Here is an 18404-nt window from a genome sequence, read left to right on the forward strand (position 1 = left end):
GCCCTCTCGATGCGGCCCCGCCCGTCGCCCTGGCCCCGCCCCTCGGTCCGACTCAGCCAATCGGATCAGGCCTCGCCCCATCGGCTCTGGCCCCGCCCCCCCGGGCGGCGGAGCGAGCTGCAAGATGGCGGCGCGGGCGGCCGGCTGAGGGAGCGCGGGGGGCGGCCGGGCCCGCGCCCACACCCCGACCGACCGACCGACCGACCGACCGACCGACCGACCGACCGACCGACCGACCGACCGACCCACCCACCCATAGACAGACAGAGCCCCGCCCGCCCGCCCCTCCGCGCGTCCGTCCGTGCGTCCGTCCGCGCGTCCGTCCGTGCGGCCATGGCCCGCGGGCTGTGAGGCGGCCGCGAAGATGCTGTCGGCGCTGAAGAAGCTGGTGGGTTCGGAGGCGGGGGCGGGGCGGGAGCGGCCCATCCCGGCCGGCCTCCAGTCGATGAACCGGGCCCTGCAGAGGAGGTTCGCCAAGGGCGTCCAGTACAACAGTGAGTCGTCGTCGTCGTCGTCGCCGCCGCCGCCGCCGCCGCCGCGCCCAGCCCTCCCTTCTCCCCTCCCGGCCTGCGGATCCGAGAAGCGGCGCCGCTCGGGGCCGGGACCCCGCCCTTGGGAGGCCGAGGTCGCGGGTTCGAATCCCGACCCCGCCGCCCGCCAGCTGGGCGACTGTGACCGGTCACTTCCCTGGGCCTCGGTTCCCTCATCCGTCAAATGGGGGTGAAGACCGGGGGGAGCCCCACGTGGGACCGCCTCATTCCCTCGTTCCTGGGGTACCCTCCCAGCGCTTCGAACGGGGCTGGGCACATAGTAATCCCCCTTTATTGCTCAGTTGTACTTTCCAAGCGCTTAGAACAGTGCTCTGCACACAGTAAGCGCTCAAGAAATGCGCCCGAATGACCGACCGAACGACTGAACCCACATCCTCAGCCTCCCAAGCCCTTGCTCTTTCCACGGAGCCGCACCGATGAGGGTGAAGATGATGGTATTTCGTAAGCGCTTACTATGTGCCGAGCGGTGTCCTAAGCGCCGGGGGAGAGCCAAGGTCATCAGCTCTTCCCCCGTGGGGCTCCCAGTCTTCACCCCCATTTGACGGATGAGGGCACCGAGGCCCGGAGAAGGGAAGTGACTTGCCCGAGGTCGCAGAGGTGGGATTCGAACCCACGACCTAGGACTCCCAAACTCGGGTTCCTACCGCTAAGCCCCGCTTCTTTAGTCAGTTGGCACAATCCTTGCCCTCAAGGAGCTCTCATTCTCTGGGCTGAGCACTGGACTGAGCGCTTGGGGGAGGGCGGTGTTCATTCAGTCCTATTTATTGAGCGCTTACCGGGTGCACTGAGCGCTTGGGAGAGGACAGTATGACAATAAACACATTCCCTCCCCACGATGGCTTGGTACAGTGCTCTGCACGTAGTAAGCGCTCAATAAATGAGCTCAATAAGAAGCAGCGAGGCTCAGTGGAAAGAACCCGGGCTTGGGAGTCAGAGGTCATGCGTTCGAATCCCCGCTCTCCCGCTTGTCAGCTGTATGACCCTGGGCAAGTCCTTTCACTTCTCTCCGTCTGTTACCTCATCTGTAGAATGGGGATTAACGGTGAGCCTCGAGTGGGACAAGCTGATTCCCGTGTCTACCCCAGCGCTTAGAACAGTGCTCTGCACATAGCGCTTGACGAATACCAACATTAATAAATACTATTGAATGAATGCATCGGGGGAGTGACGGGAATGAATGAATGACGGAAATGAACATAAGTGCTTGGGGGGCCGGTGAATAAAGGGAGCGAGGTTGGGTGAGGCAGGAGGAGAAGAGGGCAGGAGGGCTTAGTCAGGGGAGGCTTCCTGGAGGAGATGGGCCTTCGATAAGGCTTTGAAGGGGAGGAGAGTCACGGTCTGTCGGATATTCATTCATTAATTCAATAGTATTTATTGAGCGCTTACTATGTGCAGAGCACTGTACTAAGCGCTTGGGATGAACAAGTCGGCAACAGATAGAGACAGTCCCTGCCGTTTGACGGGCTTACAGTCTAATCGGGGGAGACGGACAGACAAGAACGATGGCACTAACAGCGTCAAGGGGAAGAACATCTCATAAAAACAATGGCAACTAAATAGAATCAAGGCGATGTACAATTCATTAACAAAATAAATAGGGTAACGAAAATATATACAGATGAGCGGACGGGTACAGTGCTGTGGGGATGGGAAGGGAGAGGTGGAGGAGCAGAGGGAAAAGGGGAAAAAGAGGGTTTAGCTGCGGAGAGGTAAAAGGGGGGGTGGCAGAGGGAGTAGAGGGAGAAGAGGAGCTCAGTCTGGGAAGGCCTCTTGGAGGAGGTGAGTTTTAAGTAAGGTTTTGAAGAGGGAAAGAGAATCAGTTTGGCGGAGGTGAGGAGGGAGGGCGTTCCAGGACCGCGGGAGGACGTGACCCAGGGGTCGACGGCGGGATAGGCGAGACCGAGGGACGGTGAGGAGGTGGGCGGCGGAGGAGCGGAGCGTGCGGGGTGGGCGGTAGAAAGAGAGAAGGGAGGAGAGGTAGGAAGGGGCAAGGTGATGGAGAGCCTTGAAGCCTAGAGTGAGGAGTTTTTGTTTGGAGCGGAGGTCGATAGGCAACCACTGGAGTTGTTTAAGAAGGGGAGTGACATGCCCAGATCGTTTCTGCAGGAAGATGAGCCGGGCAGCGGAGTGAAGAATAGACCGGAGCGGGGCGAGAGAGGAGGAAGGGAGGTCAGAGAGAAGGCCGACACAGTAGTCTAGCCGGGATATAACGAGAGCCCGTAATAGTAAGGTAGCCGTTTGGGTGGAGAGGAAAGGGCCGATCTTGGCGATATCGTAGAGGTGAAACCGGCAGGTCTTGGTAACGGTTAGTATGTATGGGGTGAACGAGAGGGACGAGTCAAGGATGACACCGAGATTGCGGGCCTGCGGGACGGGAAGGATGGTCGTGCCATCCACGGTGATGGAGAAGTCTGGGAGCGGACCGGGCTTGGGAGGGAAGATGAGGAGCTCAGTCTTGCTCATGTTGAGTTTTAGGTGGCGGGCCGACATCCAGGTGGAGACGTCCCGGAGGCAGGAGGAGATGCGAGCCTGAAGGGAGGGGGAGAGGACAGGGGCGGAGATGTAGATCTGCGTGTCATCTGCGTAGAGATGGTAGTCAAAGCCGTGAGAGCGGATGAGTTCATCGAGGGAGTGAGTGTAAAGGATAGGAGGAGGGACGTGAGCGAGAGGCCTGTGGCCAAATAGACAGGATGGAGGCCCGGTGAGAAGGTTGGCACTGGAGGAGCGGAGTGTGCGGGCTGGGTCGGAGGAGGAGAGCGGCGAGGTGTGAGGTAGGCGGGGGCGAAGGGACGGAGAGCTTGAAAACCGACGCCGAGGAGTTTTTGTTCGACGCGGAGGGACGGGCAACCACTGGAGTTTGTTGAGGAGCGGGGTGACGGGGCCCGAACGTTAGCGGGCACGCTTCCGGCCCCCGGGGTGCTTTCTCGCCGTCTGCGTGCCGAGCGCTGGACTGAGCGCTTTGGAGGGTGCCGTCGAGTCGGTTGACTCGATCCCCGTTCTCGAAGAGCCGGCTGGGGAAACGGGAGCAGTCGATCAGTAGCCTTTACTCGGTGCTTGTTTTCGTCAGTGGGATTTCCTGAGCATTCGCTGCGTGCGGAGCACTGGGCTAAGCGCTTGGGAGAGGGTGACGGAGCTCGGAGGCACGATCCTTCCTTTCGAGAAGCTCGCGGTGTACTTACTCCGTGCCGAGCCCTGTGCAGAGCACTCGGCTTAGCGGGAAGAGCCCGGGCCCGGGAGTCAGAGGACGTGGGTTGAGAAGTAGCGTGGCTCAGCGTGGCTCAGTGGAAAGAGCCCGGGCTTCGGAGCCAGAGATCATGGGTTTGAATCCCGGCTCTGCCACTGGCAGCTGTGTGACTGTGGGCAAGTCACTTCACTTCTCTGTGCCTCAGTTACCTCATCTGTAAAATGGGGATTCAGACCGCGAGCCCCACGTGGGGCGACCCGATTCCCCTGTGTCTACCCCAGCGCTTAGAACAGCGCTCTGCACATAGCACTTAACAAACACCAACATTATTCTTATTATTCCCGGCTCCGCCGCCCGTCTGCTGTGAGACGCTGGGCAAGTCACTTCACTCCCCTGTGCCTCAGTGACCTCATCTGGAAAATGGGGATGAAGACTGATTGCCCTGTATCTACTCCCGGCTAGACTACTGTGTCAGCCTTCTCTCTGACCTCCCTTCCTCCTCTCTCACCCTGCTCTAGTCTATTCTTCACTCCGCTGCCCGGCTCATCTTCCTGCAGAAACGATCTGGGCATGTCACTCCCCTTCTTAAACAACTCCAGTGGTTGCCCATCAACCTCCGCTCCAAACAAAAACTCCTCACTCTAGGCTTTGAGGTTCTCCATCACCTTGCCCCTTCCTACCTCTCCTCCCTTCTCTCTTTCTACCGCCCACCCCGCACGCTCCGCTCCTCCGCCGCCCACCTCCTCACTGTCCCTCGGTCTCGCCTATCCCGCCGTCGACCCCCGGGCCACGTCCTCCCGCGGTCCCGGAACCCCCTCCCTCCTTCTCCAAGAAGCCTTCCCAGACTGAGCTCCCCTTCTCCCTCTACTTCCTCTACTACCCCCCCTTCACCTCTCCGCAGCTTAACCCTCTTTTCCCCCCATTTCCCTCTGCTCCTCCCCCTCTCCCTTCCCATCCCCTCAGCACTGTACTCGTCCGCTCAACTGTATATATTTTCATTACCCTATTTATTTTGTTAATGAAATGTACATCGCCTTGATTCTATTTAGTTGCCACTGTTTTTACGAGATGTTCTTCCCCTTGACTCTGTTTATTGCCTTTATTGCCATTGTTCTTGTCTGTCCATCTCCCCCGATTAGACTGTAAGCCCGTCCAACCGCAGGGACTGTCTCTATCTGTTGCCGACTTGTTCATTCCAAGCGCTTAGTACAGTGCTCTGCATATAGTAAGTGCTCAATAAATACTATTGAATGAATGAATACTCCGGCGCTCAGAACAGTGCTTGGCTCATAGTAAGCGCTTAACAAATGCCATCGTTATTATTATTGCTGGGAGAGGACGATCGAGTTGGTGGTCATGACCTCTGTTATCAAGTAGCTAGCCGGGGAAGCCGGCCCAGTTAATGAGTGGTATTTATTGAGCGCTTATTTTCTGCACGGCATGGCGCTGTACGTATTAAGCGTTCGGGAGAGGTCAGGAGAGTTAATTGGCAGTGTCCCTTAAGGAGCTGACAGTTACCACCTAAGCCCGCTTCCCAGTTAATGGCTCCCTTCCCTTCTGTAGTCCTCTACAGAGAGGCTTGTGGAGCCAATCTTAACTTATGAATTCTAATAATAATAAGAGTATTTGCTTCAAGATATAGCCAGATCAGACCCAGTCCCTGTCCCACTCGGGGCTCACAAGGCCCATTTTATACATGAGGAAACTGAGGCACAAGAAATTGAATGACTTGCCCAAGGTCACTCAGGCAAGGGGCGGAGCTGGAATTAATAATAATAATAATAATTGTGGTGTTTGTTAAGCGCTTACTATGTGCCAGGCACTTTTGAAAGCATTGGGGTGGATACGGGCAAATGGAGTCGGGCACAGTCCTTGTCCCGTGTGGGGCTCGCCGTCTAAGGAGAAAACACTGAAAGAGTCTGGGCTTGGGAGTCAGAGGACGTGGGTTCCCATCCCGGTTCTGCCACTTGTCTGCTCGGTGACCCTGGGCAAGTCACTACTTCTCTGGGCCTCCGCTCCCTCATCTGCAAAATGGGGGCAAAGACCGGGAGCCCCACACGGGACGATCTGATTACCCTGTATCTACCCCAGCGCTTAGAACGGTGCTTGGCACATAGTAAGCACTGAGCAAATGCCGTTATTATTATTATTAGTCCCCATTTCCCAGATGACAGAACCGAGGCCCAGAGAAGTGAAGTGACTTGCCCGAGGTCACACAGCCGACAAGTGGCAGAGCTAGCACCCAGGTGATCCGGTGAGCAGCCCAATGCTTTTTCTGCCCAACCCCACTGGTTCCCACTTCACTTAGAGTCAAAGGGGAGGGAGAACAGGTACTTAATCCCCCCTCTGACGGATGAGGAAACTGAGGCCCGGAGAGCAACCGCCCCAGTGTCCCACAGCGGCAGAGTTAGGACTGGAACCCAGGTGTCCCGCCTCGCAGCCCAGCAGGCCGCGATGGCGCCCGGCCTCCGGATCCACGTGTCTGTCGGGAAGGGACGGGAGGGGAGAGAACAACGGGCCTGGCCCGACGGGGTCCCTCCCCCTCAAACGCCGCTTTTCTTTCTTTAGCTCTTACTGTGTGCAGAGCACTGGACTCGGCACTCGGGCGAGGACACCAGAACAGACACATTCCCTGCCCACGACAAGCTTACAGTCTAGAGGGGGAGGCAGACGAGGCTACTCTCCTACTCCAACCCGGCCCACGCGCTTCACTCTTCTAATGCTCACCCACTCGCTGTTCCTCCTGCTCCTCTCTCTCGCCCCCATCCCGCCTCTGGCCTGGCCCGCCCTCCCTCCTCGGAGCCGACGGATAACTGCTCTCCCCTGCTCCTCCAAGAAGCCTTCCCTGACTGAGCTCGCCTCTCCTCTTCTCCCACTCCCTCCGCGTTGCCCCGACTTGCTCCCTTCTTTCATCCTCCTTCCCAGGCCTGTATTCGCACTTACGCCCGTAGCCATCGTCTATTTCTCTGTTTCCTTCGGTGTCCGTCTCCTTCTCTAGGCCGTAAGCTCGTTGAGGGCAGGGGATGGGTCTCTTTATTTTACCGTCCTCTCCAGAGCGCTTAGCTCAGTAAGTACGATCGAACGAATGAATGGCGATCCCTGAATGACAGCTGTGGATGTGAGTGGTGTGGGGCTGGGACGGGAGGGAGATGAATAAAGGGAGCGAGTCGGGGCGACGCAGGAGGGAGCGGGAGGAGAGGAGGGGGGTGCTTCGGGAAGGCCTCTTGGAGGAGACGGCTGGGAAGGGGGGAAGTATGATTGTCTGTGGGATTTGAGGAGAGAGGGCGTCCCAGGCCTGAGGCGGAACGTGGGCCAGGGGGGTCGCGGCTGAGGCTTCCGCTCCCCGGACGGAATGAATCGCCAAACGGGCCGGTCGCTTACTCCTGGGGCGGAGAGGCTGGGTCGGCACTCTGTCGCTTTAGCGGGAATTTAGACCGGCAGCCCCGGGTGGGACCGGATTATCATGTATCGCCCCAAGTGCTTGGCATGTAGTGAGTGCTTAACAAATGCCACAGTTATTAGTACTGTTGATATCAATCGCTGTGGCCCGATTATTATTATTACTTACCCGAAGCGGTGCGACCTAGGGGAAAGAACACGGGCCCGGGAGCCAGAGGACCTGGGTCCTAATCCCGGCTCCGCCGACTCGTTTATTGCGTGACCTTCGGCGGGTCACTTGATTTCTCCGGGCCTCAGGTTCCTCAGATATAAAATGGGGATTTATTCCCCGTTCTCCTACTTTAGCGGTGAGCCCCACCCGAGTGGTAGAGGGACTGTGTCCGACCTGATTAACTTGGATCTCCCCCCCAGCGCTTAGCATATAGTAAGCACCGCAGTTATCAATTATTCGGTTCAAAAGGAGTAATCCAGGATGGAAAGTTCTTTCTCCGACTTCCCCCGCAAAGGCTGGTTAGAGATTTTAGAGCAGCGGCTGTTGAAGCTTTGTTTTTTAAGATTTGTTTCGACGTCCGTCTCCCGCCTTCTGGACCCTAAGCCCGGTGTGCACAGGAATTGTCTCTCTTCATGGCCGAATTGTACTTCCCAAGCGCTCAGTACAGTGCTCTGCACAGAGTAGGCGCTTGGTAGTTATGACCGAGACCAGCGTAAGATGTCAGGGCTGGGGAGCATGCATGCTGATTGTCGTGGACTCTCCCAGATGTTTAGCACAGTGCTCTGTCCAAGGAAGGCACTCGGTAAATACCAATGCTCTTGGACCGATCGCTTGGCCATATTACTAACAGCACCCGGAGGGCTTTTCAATGCAGTATTTTCACCTTGTCGGGGTTTCCTGCCGTAATAAAATGGTGCCCCTCCATTCCCCCCGCCCCTTCGGGAAAACTCTGATCTCCATAGTAACTCCTGCTTCATTAATAGGGAGTGGAATATTTCAGAGACATGTAGATTCGCTTTCTCCGAAGTAAAGGAGAATACAGGTCGCAGCCTGTATTTATTTTCATTTCCCCTTTCACCGAGTACGTTTCAGTTCCCCGTCGCGGGAGTGAAGTTAAACTGCTTATCTCTTAAACGGTCCAAATAACTCGGAGTTATTTTGATCGGCTTAGGTTCCATCACTCGCTGAAGCTGGGTCCAGCAGAGCGTTGGGATTTTCAAATCCCCGTCAAACTTGCCATTTCTAAACTGCTCGCAACCCGGAATCTGTTTCCTTTCTGAGTTCTGGGTGCCGCCAGAGTGACCCCCCGTTGGAGTGGGCCGAGCCAGCAAAGGCTCGGGGGATTCGGAAGGAGAGAAGGAACGAAGCGCTAGGCCTGTGGAGAGAAAATGGAAATAGGGCGTGTGAAGTGGGAATGAGGTCAGGCGGACCAGAATTGAGGTTTAATCCCATGGCGGCCAGTGGATGGAAAGAAATACCGTCCCTCGCTTCCTCCGGCGGCTCTTTCGAGATCCTCCGGTCGCTGAAGGCTGGAGATGGTGGTCGTCACTGCAGAGTGGTCAGGCAGATACGTGCTTTCCCATTCATTTCTTTCCACCCCCAAAGTAGGATGGATTGGAAGCATTCCGCCGCGAGGCTGTGATGAAATTTCCCACGTAAGAGCCGCCTGTCTCACTGGTAGACGGGACCGAGGAAGGATGGCAAGTAACCGGAAGACTGCCGCTATCGTTCGGTCATTTTAGAACCAGAAATAGAAAATAATTCTTGGGGCTCTCCTCCGGTGCTCACTGCCCTAAAGAACGTGGGAAAGGTGTACCGCGGCCATAGAAACAAATGTAGATATAGACAGTGGAGCGTTGTTGTGTGTTAGTCATTCATTCATTCGGTCCTATTTATCGACTGTGCAGAACACTGGACTAAGCGCTTGTAAAGTACAGTACAGGAATAGAGAGAGACAATCCCTGCCCACAAAGAGCTTACAGTCTGTGGGGGGCCGGGGGAGACGGACATCAAAACAAATGTACAGTCCAGTGCTCGGCACACAGTAAGCGCTCAGTAAATTCCTTTGGTTGATTAAAAAAAGAGACAGAGGAAGACTTGAGAGACTTAAAATGTCCCGTGGCTTGAAGTTGAGGCAGAGGAGGGGCAGCAGCTTGGTGCGGAATGGCAGGCGAGAAAACCAACGGTTTGGGCCAGTATTACCGTGGCAGGCTCCAGATGAGGAAATGAAAATCATCACGTTAAAAACTTTCCCTTCGGTGCGACCTAACCAGTCTGTGTTGTCTCTTCTGTGACTTTCTCCTTCGACTCCTCCTCTTCCCGCTCTCCCTCCTCCTCCTCCTAGTGAAAATCGTGATCCGAGGAGACAGGAATACTGGAAAAACCACTCTGTGGCACCGACTCCAAGGAAAGGCGTTTATCGAGGAGTACATTCCCACTCAGGAGATCCAGGTCACCAGTATCCACTGGAACTATAAAAGTAAGTGGTGGCGGGATCCCAGGGAGACGGGGTTCAAATGCTAAAGTGTTTCTACCGACCGTTGGGGGGGCTGGTTCATGCTGCAGTTCAGTCAGTCAGTCATATTTACTGAGCGCTTACTGGGTGCAGAGCACTGTCCTAATCGCTTGGAAAGTACAATTCAGCAATAAAGCGACGGTCCCTGCCCACACCAGGCTTACAGCCTGGAAGGGGGGAGACAGACATCAGAACAAATAAACAGGCATCGATATGAATAAATAGAATTATAGATCTCTGCCCGTCAAAACAAGTAAACAGGTATCGATACAAATAAATAGAATTATAGATCTATGCACGTCAAAACAAGTAAACAGGCCGTGATATAAGTAAATCGAATTAGAGGTATATACACGTCAAAACAAGCGGGCATTAATGTAAATAAAGAGAATTATGGATGTATACATGTACACAGTCTTTAGAAGCAGCACGAGCTAACGGAAACAACAACAATAATAATAATAATAATAACGGTATTTGTTAAGCATTTACTATGTTCATTCAATAGTATTTATTGAGCGCTTACTATGTGCAGAGCACTGTACTAAGCGCTTGGGTTGAACAAGTCAGCAACAGATAGAGACAGTCCCTGCCGTTTGACGGGCTTACAGTCTAATCGGGGGAGACGGACAGACAAGAACAATGGCAATAAATAGAGTCAAGGGGAAGAACATCTCGTAAAAACAATGGCAACTAAATAGAATAAAGGCGATGTACAATTCATTAACAAAATAAATAGGGTAATGAAAATATATACAGTTGAGCGGACGAGTACAGTGCTGTGGGGATGGGAAGGGAGAGGTGGAGGAGCAGAGGGAAAAGGGGAAAAAGAGGGTTTAGCTGCGGAGAGGTAAAAGGGGGGGTGGCAGAGGGAGTAGAGGGAGAAGAGGAGCTCAGTCTGGGAAGGCCTCTTGGAGGAGGTGAGTTTTAAGTAGGGTTTTGAAGAGGAGAAGAGAATCAGTTTGGTGGAGGTGAGGAGGGAGGGCGTTCCAGGACCGCGGGAGGATGTGGCCCAGGGGTCGATGGCGGGATAGGCGAGACCGACGGACGGTGAGGAAGTGGGCGGCAGAGGAGCGGAGCGTGCGGGGTGGGCGGTAGAAAGAGAGAAGGGAGGAGAGGTAGGAAGGGGCAAGGTGATGGAGAGCCTTGAAGCCTAGAGTGAGGAGTTTTTGTTTGGAGCGGAGGTTGATAGGCAACCACTGAAGTTGTGTAAGAAGGGGAGTGACATGCCCAGATCGTTTCTGCAGGAAGATGAGCCGGGCAGCGGAGTGAAGAATAGACTGGAGCGGGGCGAGAGAGGAGGAAGGGAGGTCAGAGAGAAGGCTGACACAGTAGTCTAGCCGGGATATAACGAGAGCCGTATATAGTAAGGTAGCCGTTTGGGTGGAGAGGAAAGGGCGGGTATTGGCGATATTGTAGAGGTGAAACCAGCAGGTCTTGGTAACGGATAGGATGTGTGGGGTGAACGAGAGAGACGAGTCAAGGATGACACCGAGATTGCGGGCCTGAGAGACGGGAAGGATGGTCGTGCCATCCACGGTGATAGAGAAGTCTGGGAGAGGACCGGGTTTGGGAGGGAAGATGAGGAGCTCAGTCTTGCTCATGTTGAGTTTTAGGTGGCGGGCCGACATCCAGGTGGAGACGTCCTGGAGGCAGGAGGAGATGCGAGCCTGAAGGGAGGGGGAGAGGACAGGGGCGGAGATGTAGATCTGTGTGTCATCTGCGTAGAGATGGTAGTCAAAGCCATGAGAACGGATGAGTTCACCGAGGGAGTGAGTGTAAATGGAGAACAGAAGAGGGCCAAGAACTGACCTTTGAGGAACTCCAACAGTTAAAAGATGGGAGGGGGAGGAGGCTCCAGCGAAGGAGACCGAGAATGACCGGCCAGAGAGGTAAGAGGAGAACCGGGAGAGGACAGAGTCCGTGAAGCCAAGGTGAGATAAGGTATGGAGGAAGAGGGGATGGTCGACAGTGTCAAAGGCAGCAGAGAGGTCAAGGAGGATTAGAATGGAGTAGGAGCCATTGGATTTGGCAAGAAGGAGGTCATGGGTGACCTTAGAGAGAGCAGTCTCGGTAGAGTGGAGGGGACGGAAGCCAGATTGGAGGGGGTCTAGGAGAGAATGGGAGTTAAGGAATTCTAAGCATCGATTGTAGACTACTCGTTCTAGGATTTTGGAAAGGAAGGGTAGTAGGGAGATAGGGCGATAACTGGAGGGGGAAGTGGGGTCAAGAGCGGGTTTTTTTAGGATGGGGAAGACGTGGGCATGTTTGAAGGCAGAGGGGAAGGAGCCATTGGAGACTGAGTGGTTAAAAATAGAAGTTAAGGAAGATAGGAGGGCAGGGGCAGAAGCAGAAGCTCCTATGTGCCAGAAGCAGCGTGGCTCAGTGGCAAGAGCCCCGGCTTGGTAGTCAGAGGTCGTGGGTTTGAATCCCGGCTCTGCCACTTGTCAGCTATGTGACTGTGGGCAAGTCACTTAACTTCTCTGTACCTCAGTTACCTCGTCTGCAGAATGGGGATTAACTGTGAGCCTCACGTGGGACAACCTGATTACCCTGTATCTCCCCCAGCGCCTAGAACAGTGCTCTGCACATAGTAAGCGCTTAACAAATACCAACATTATTATTACTGTAGTAAGCACTGGGATGGATGCAAGCAAATCGGGGTGGACAGAGTCCCTGTCCCACGTGGAGCTCACAGTCTTAATCCTCATTTTACAGACGAAGGAACTAAGGCACAAAGAAGTGAAGTGACTTGCCCCGGGTCATACAGCAGACGTGAGGCAGAAAAGAGATTAGAACCCAGGCCCTTCCCACTCCCAGGCCCGGGCTGGGAGGCGGGGGGTCCGGGTTGTAATCCCGACTCTGCCATCGACTCGGGCGAGTCGCTTCACTCCTCTGGGCCTCAGTTTCCTTGTCTGTGAAAGTTAGGATTCATTCATTCTATAGTATTTGAGCGCTTACTTTTTGCCGAGCACTGTACTAAGTGCTTCGAATGTGCAGTTTGGCAGCAGATTCAATTCCTGTTCTCCCTCCTCCTTAATGCGAGCCCCGTACGGGACAGGGACTGTGCCCCACCTGATAATCTTGTATCCAACGCTTATTACAGTGTTTGCCACCTAGGAAGCTCTGAATCAATGCCATCGTTATTATTGCTGTTGGTCTCATTACCGATGGATTTTGCATTGATCAGAGTCTTTCTCATCGGCCTTAGCTGTTTCTTTACCCAGAAAAGCTCGAGTTTTCCGAGCTGGCTTCTTCCAAAAACTCCCCAGGGAGGAAAGTACTTCAAAACAAATGCAAAGCAAACAGACTGGGAATAGTCGTGTTCTCCGAATGGAAGTGCCCTCCAAACAAGGCCGGGAAAAAGAAAATCACTTGAACGATACTCATCTGTGGGAGTTGAAACCTCCCCTCCCACCATATCGGGGCTTGGTCCAACGCCAGAGGGGCAGTTAAGTAGGGTTTTGTTTCTCTCTGTTAGCCGAGGGCGGTGTTTCAGGAATAAATGAATGGGAAAAGAGGCTTCTAAGAAATTCCCAGTCGCTACGTTGGGTGACTCCGTCATCCGTAAACTGGGGCTAAGACCGCGAGTCCCAGGTGGGATGTGGACTGTGTCCAACCTGATTTGCTTGTATTACAATAATAAATGGTATTTATTAAGCCCTTACTTTGTGCCAGGCACCGTCCTAAGCGCTGGGGTGGATACAAGCAAATGGAGTCGGACACAGTCTCCATCCCCATTTTCCATATGCGGGAACTGAGGCCCAGAGAAGTGAAGTGATAGAATCCGTTAGTCGCGATCTCTGCCTCCAGGTGCATACGGTCAACCGCTTAGAACAGTGCTCTGCACACAGTAAGTGCTTAATAAGTACGACTGAACGAGTGACTACGGACTACTATGAGCGCAGCGGAGGAGAGGAGAGTCAAGTGGTCACTATCTCTGCCTTCAAGGAGCGTGCCGACGGACGATGATCGTCCCCGCCTTCGGAGCCTCGTTGAAGGCCCAGCTCCTCCAAGAGGGCTTCCTTGACTGCACCCTCCTCTCCTCTTCTCCCGCTCCCTTCTGCATCACCCTGACTTGCCTCCTTTATTCATTTATTCATTCAGTCGTTTTTATTGAGACCTTCCCGAGTGCAAACCACTGTACTGAATGCTTGGGAGAAGACACTAGAACAATAAACAGACACATCCCCTGCCCACGATGAGCTCACAGTCTAGAGGCTTATTCGCCCCCTCTCCCAGCCCCACAGCATTTAAGTCCTATTTTTATTTATATCAACGTCTGTCCCCCTCCTGTAGACTCTAAGCTCCGGAGCAGAGTATGCATCTGTTTATTGTCCATTCGTTCATCAGTATTTATTGAGCACTTACTGTGTGCAGAGCACTATATTAAGCGCTTGGAAAGTAGAATTGGGCGATAGAGACAATTCCGGCCCACAGTGGCACCAGAGCAGATCTTTCAACAGCCACTGCTGTAAAATCTCTTCTGTTGTATCCTCCTTAGTGCTTAGTGCTGTGCACACAGTCAGGGCTCAGTAAATACCACTGACCGGCTCCATTACAGGAAGGAGGAAGTACCGGAGTCGGAAAAATATGTTGAAGCCTAAGGAGGAGGGCTTGATGTCATTAAATGAGGTAGGAACGGCAGTTGATCGAGGTGGGGAGGTTCCAAATCGGTCAGGCAACGCAAGTGATAAAATATGCACCTTAAACACAAGTCAAAAGGAGTGGCCAAAAAAGCTGCCAGAAGCCTAGAGATGATTTAAAGAAAGATACACATTTGAGGTTCAGGTAAAACGGACCACGCTTCACAATCAGCTCCACTAGAAAGATTGCCAGTTAAAAGAAGTTGTCGGAGAAGTGGCGGGACCTGGGTTCTAATCCTGGTCCCGCCACTTGTCTGCCACGGAAGCTTGGTCGTGTCGCTTCACTTCCCTGGGCCGCAGTTCCCTCACCAGCAAAGGGGGGATTAAGACCGCGAGCCCCACGTGGGACATGAACTTTGCCCCATCTGATCCATTTGGGGCTCACAGAGTGAGTCTAGCAAGCACTCCACGGGCTCACGTTCTGCCCATCGTAAGGTAAAACGTCGCTTTTCGGAGCATCCGTTTTTCAGAACAGGCTCCGTGACGGATTCCTTTCAGCCTTCTTTCTTCCACCTTTTTTTTTTTTTTTTACCTTTTGGAAGTGGTTAGTGGTCATCGTTAACCGGGAAGTCCACGGGATCCAAAACTTCAGGCCGAGTTGGAGAATTGTCCGTTTCGAAGCCGGCCACGTGTGACATTCAGAAATCTGGGCCAAGAGGTAGCGGGTGGCTCTTTAAAACAGTCACCCGCCGAAGCGGCTGCTCCCGACTTGGTTTGCGATCTTTAATTTTGAGAGACCTTTTCTATATATCAGTCGGTTGTATAACAAATGCCACACGTATTATTGTTTAAGGCCGATGATAAGGAATCTCCATTTGGTGCAGAGGTGGATGGGCAACCACCGGTGGTTCTTGAGGAGTGGCGAAACATGGCCTGAATTTTTTCTGTAGAAGAGTGATCCGAGCTGTGGAGTTTAGTGCGGACTGGAGTGGGGAGAGACGGGCGGCAGGGAGGTCAGCAAGGAGGCTGATGCGGTAATCGAAGCGGGATAGGATAAACGCTTGGATTAACCTAGTAGCAGTTTGGATAGAGAGGAAGGGATGGATTTTGATGATCTCGGGGACGTGAAATCAACGCGGTTTAGCAGTGGATTTGAAGAGGTGGGTTGAACGAGAGCGAGGCGTCAAGGGTCATGCCAGTGGACTGTAAGGAAGGGTGGTGGTGCTGTCTATAGTGATGGGAGAGGCAGGGGAATGACAGAGTTCAGAGTTCTGTTTTGGACATATAAAGTCTGAGGTGACGGCTCATCCAAGAAACGATGTCTTGAAGGCAGGAGGAAATGCGAGGCTGGGGAGAGGGAGAGAGGTCAGGGCCGGAGGTGGAGATTTGGGTATCGTCCACGTAGAGGTGGGAGTTGAAGCCGTGTGAGCGAATGAGTTCTGCAAGGGAGTGGATAGAGATGCAGGGGACCCAGAACCGAACCTCCTATTCACGGTTTGGGAATAGGAGGCGGAAGTGTAGCCTGGAAAAGAGAGCCAGCGGCCAGAGAGAGAAGAGGAGAACCAGGAGGGGACAGAGTCAGCGAAGCCAAGGTCAGATAACGTTTCCAGGAGAAGGAGGCGGTCGACGGCGTCCAAGGCGGCCGAGAGGTCGAGGTGGATGAGAATAGAGGAGAGGCCGTTGGATTTGACAAGGAGGTGATCACTGGTGACCTTTGAGGGCGGTTTCTGGGCAGCGAAGGGGACGGAAGTCAGCTAGGAGGGGGGTCAGGGAGAGAATTGGAGGAAAGGACCTTGAGACCATGGGGGTAGACGATCGGCTCGAGAAGCTCGGAGAGGAAAGGGAGGAGGCAGATGGGGCGATAACTGGAGGGGGCCGTGGGTCAAGGGAGGGTTTTTTTAGGGTAGGGGAAGAATGGGCATGTTTGAAAGCAGTGGGGAAGAAGCCTTTGGAGAGTGAGCGGTTGAAGATGGCAGTTAGGGAGGGAAGGAGGGAGGGGGAAAGCGTTTTGATAAGAGTGCGAAGGAATGGGGTCGGATGCGCAGGTGGAATGAGTGGGATTTTAGGGAAGGCAGGAGATCTCCTCTAGATATACTGCTGGGAAAGATGGGAGAGTTTGAAGGAGGAGCCTCCAGACCCACCTATCATACTTCCCCCCCTGCCTTCGAAGCCCCCTTTTCCTCAGCTTCTCCGCTCCCCATCGCCCCGACTCGCTGTCTTTGCTCTACTGCCACCACCCCCCAAAACAGTTATGTATAGATGTGCATATCTATAATTCTATTTATTTATGGTAATACCTGTTTGCTTGTTTTGAGATGTATCTATAATTCTCTTAATTAATGCTCCTGATGCCTGTTTACTTGTTTTGGCGTCTGTCTCCCCGCTTCTAGACCGTAAGCCTGTTGCGGGCAGGGATGGTCTGTCTTTATCGCTGTATTGCACTTTTCAAGAGCTTAGTACCGTGTTCGGCACGCGGTAAACGCTCAGTAAATATGATTGAATGAATGAGCAGCAGGAGGGTGGGACAAGGGAAGGACAGGAGACAAAAGTTTAGGGATATCAGGCCTGACAGTTTCGATTTTCTCAGTGAAGTATCGTTGTACTTTACCCTTTTCTTGAAGTTGCCTGGTGAATACCTTTATAAAAGTCCAAGTAATTCACCAGTGGCTTTCAGAAAATACTCATATCCAAGTCTGATATTTAGCTTTCAACTTAGATCCTTGTTAGGGTTTATTAAATGTTTAGTAGCTGCTGCACTGGAACTATCCAAAAAACATTTTTTCCCCCCTTTTCTAAAATGGTATCCGTTCAGCGCTTGGGAGAGTACAGTATAGCAGAGATGGTAGGCACATTCCCTACCCATGAGGAGCTTAAATTGGGGGACAGGCATTAATAGAAATAAATTACGGATTTTTCTTAATGGCATTTGTTAAACACTTGCCAAGCGCTGTTCTGAGCCCTGGGCTAGATACAGGATATCAGATTGGACCCAATCCCTGTCCCACGTGGGGCTCACAGTTTTAATCCCCGTTTTGCAAATGAGGTAACTGAGGCACACAGAGGGTTAGTGATTCACCACAGCAGACAAGCGGTGGAGCCGGGATAAGAACCCAGCTCATCTGACTCCCAGGGCTCTTCCCCCTAGGCCGTGCTGCTTCTCAGCTGGTATTTATTGAGTGCTTACTGTGTGCAGAGGTACTGTACTAAGCCCTTGGGGGAGAGTAAGATGGAACAGAGTTGGTAAACCCGTTCCCCACCCTCGAGGAGCTTGTAGTCTAGAGCACCGACTCTGCGAAACCAAAAACGCACCGTCGACTGGAGAAACGAAAGGAAAATAATGTTTTGAGGGGGCGTTTTCTGAGTTCCTGCCTCCTCTTCAGCTGCTGGCGATTGCCTTGAATTTTATTACAGAGGCATCAGTGCCAAAGGTTCCCTTCGCAAGCCTTCCTGATGTCACCTTCCTTTCCTTTTTCAGCCACCGACGATATCGTGAAGGTCGAAGTCTGGGATGTGGTCGACAAGGGTAAGCGCGCTCCCACCTCGTCGGCGGCCTCCTCCGGATCGGCTGCTTGTTCCCCCCCGATCGGGGAAAACAAATCCTTTCCTTTTCTTCGAATCCGGCCAGCGGTGCTGTTTGCTGAGCCCCTGCTGTGTGCCAAGCCCCGAGCTTAAGCGCAGGGAGCGTCCAGTACGGGACAGCCTGGTTGTTTTCTCCTTTTGGGTGCACTAGAATCCCGTGGGTATCTTTGGCTAATACAGTCAGTCAGGGGTATGTACTGAGCACTGACTACGTGCAGAGCTTGGGAGAGTAAGTACACTAAAACAGAGCTAATAGACGCGATCCCTGCCCTCTTCAATCTATCATTATTATTAATTATCATTACCGTGATGGTCATCATTTCAGAAGTCCAGAGCCCAGTGGCGGTCGTTGCCATATGGGGTTTATGAAGCACTTCCCGGGTGCAAAGCACGCTATTAAGCGCTGGGAGAGAATACATAGTTACTCGGGAGTGGGTCTTTCAACTCTGTTTTACTGTTAATGATGATGGGGTTTGTTAGGTGCTTCCTCTGTGCCAAGCACTGTTCTGAGCCCTGGGGTAGATACAGGCCGAGCAGGTTGTCCCACGTGGGGCTCACACTTTTAATCCCCATTTTGCAGATGTGGTAACCGAGGCCC

The 18404-nt window shown here is 53.4% G+C and overlaps 1 protein-coding gene across 1 annotated transcript; it reads left to right on the forward strand.

The window, feature by feature from the left end:
- Window positions 1-201: 201 nt before the first annotated feature.
- LOC114808687 (rab-like protein 6) lies at window positions 202-17899 on the forward strand. The gene is made up of 3 exons (XM_029056495.2): window positions 202-494; window positions 9471-9605; window positions 17703-17899. Exons 1-3 carry the CDS (start codon window positions 365-367, stop codon window positions 17897-17899), a joined length of 462 nt encoding a protein of 153 aa, XP_028912328.1. The 5' UTR covers window positions 202-364.
- Window positions 17900-18404: the final 505 nt, after the last annotated feature.

Source organism: Ornithorhynchus anatinus, chromosome Y3 (genome assembly GCF_004115215.2).
Source record: "Ornithorhynchus anatinus isolate Pmale09 chromosome Y3, mOrnAna1.pri.v4, whole genome shotgun sequence".
Taxonomy (NCBI): Eukaryota; Metazoa; Chordata; class Mammalia; order Monotremata; family Ornithorhynchidae; genus Ornithorhynchus; species Ornithorhynchus anatinus.

Bases quoted from the DNA above. Each gene is read 5' to 3' on its own strand.
- LOC114808687 (XM_029056495.2), top strand. From the start codon at position 365: ATGCTGTCGGCGCTGAAGAAGCTGGTGGGTTCGGAGGCGGGGGCGGGG. The intron at 495-9,470 runs GTGAGTCGTCGT...TCCTCCTCCTAG, and splicing joins CAAGGGCGTCCAGTACAACA to TGAAAATCGTGATCCGAGGA. The intron at 9,606-17,702 runs GTAAGTGGTGGC...TTCCTTTTTCAG, and splicing joins TATCCACTGGAACTATAAAA to CCACCGACGATATCGTGAAG.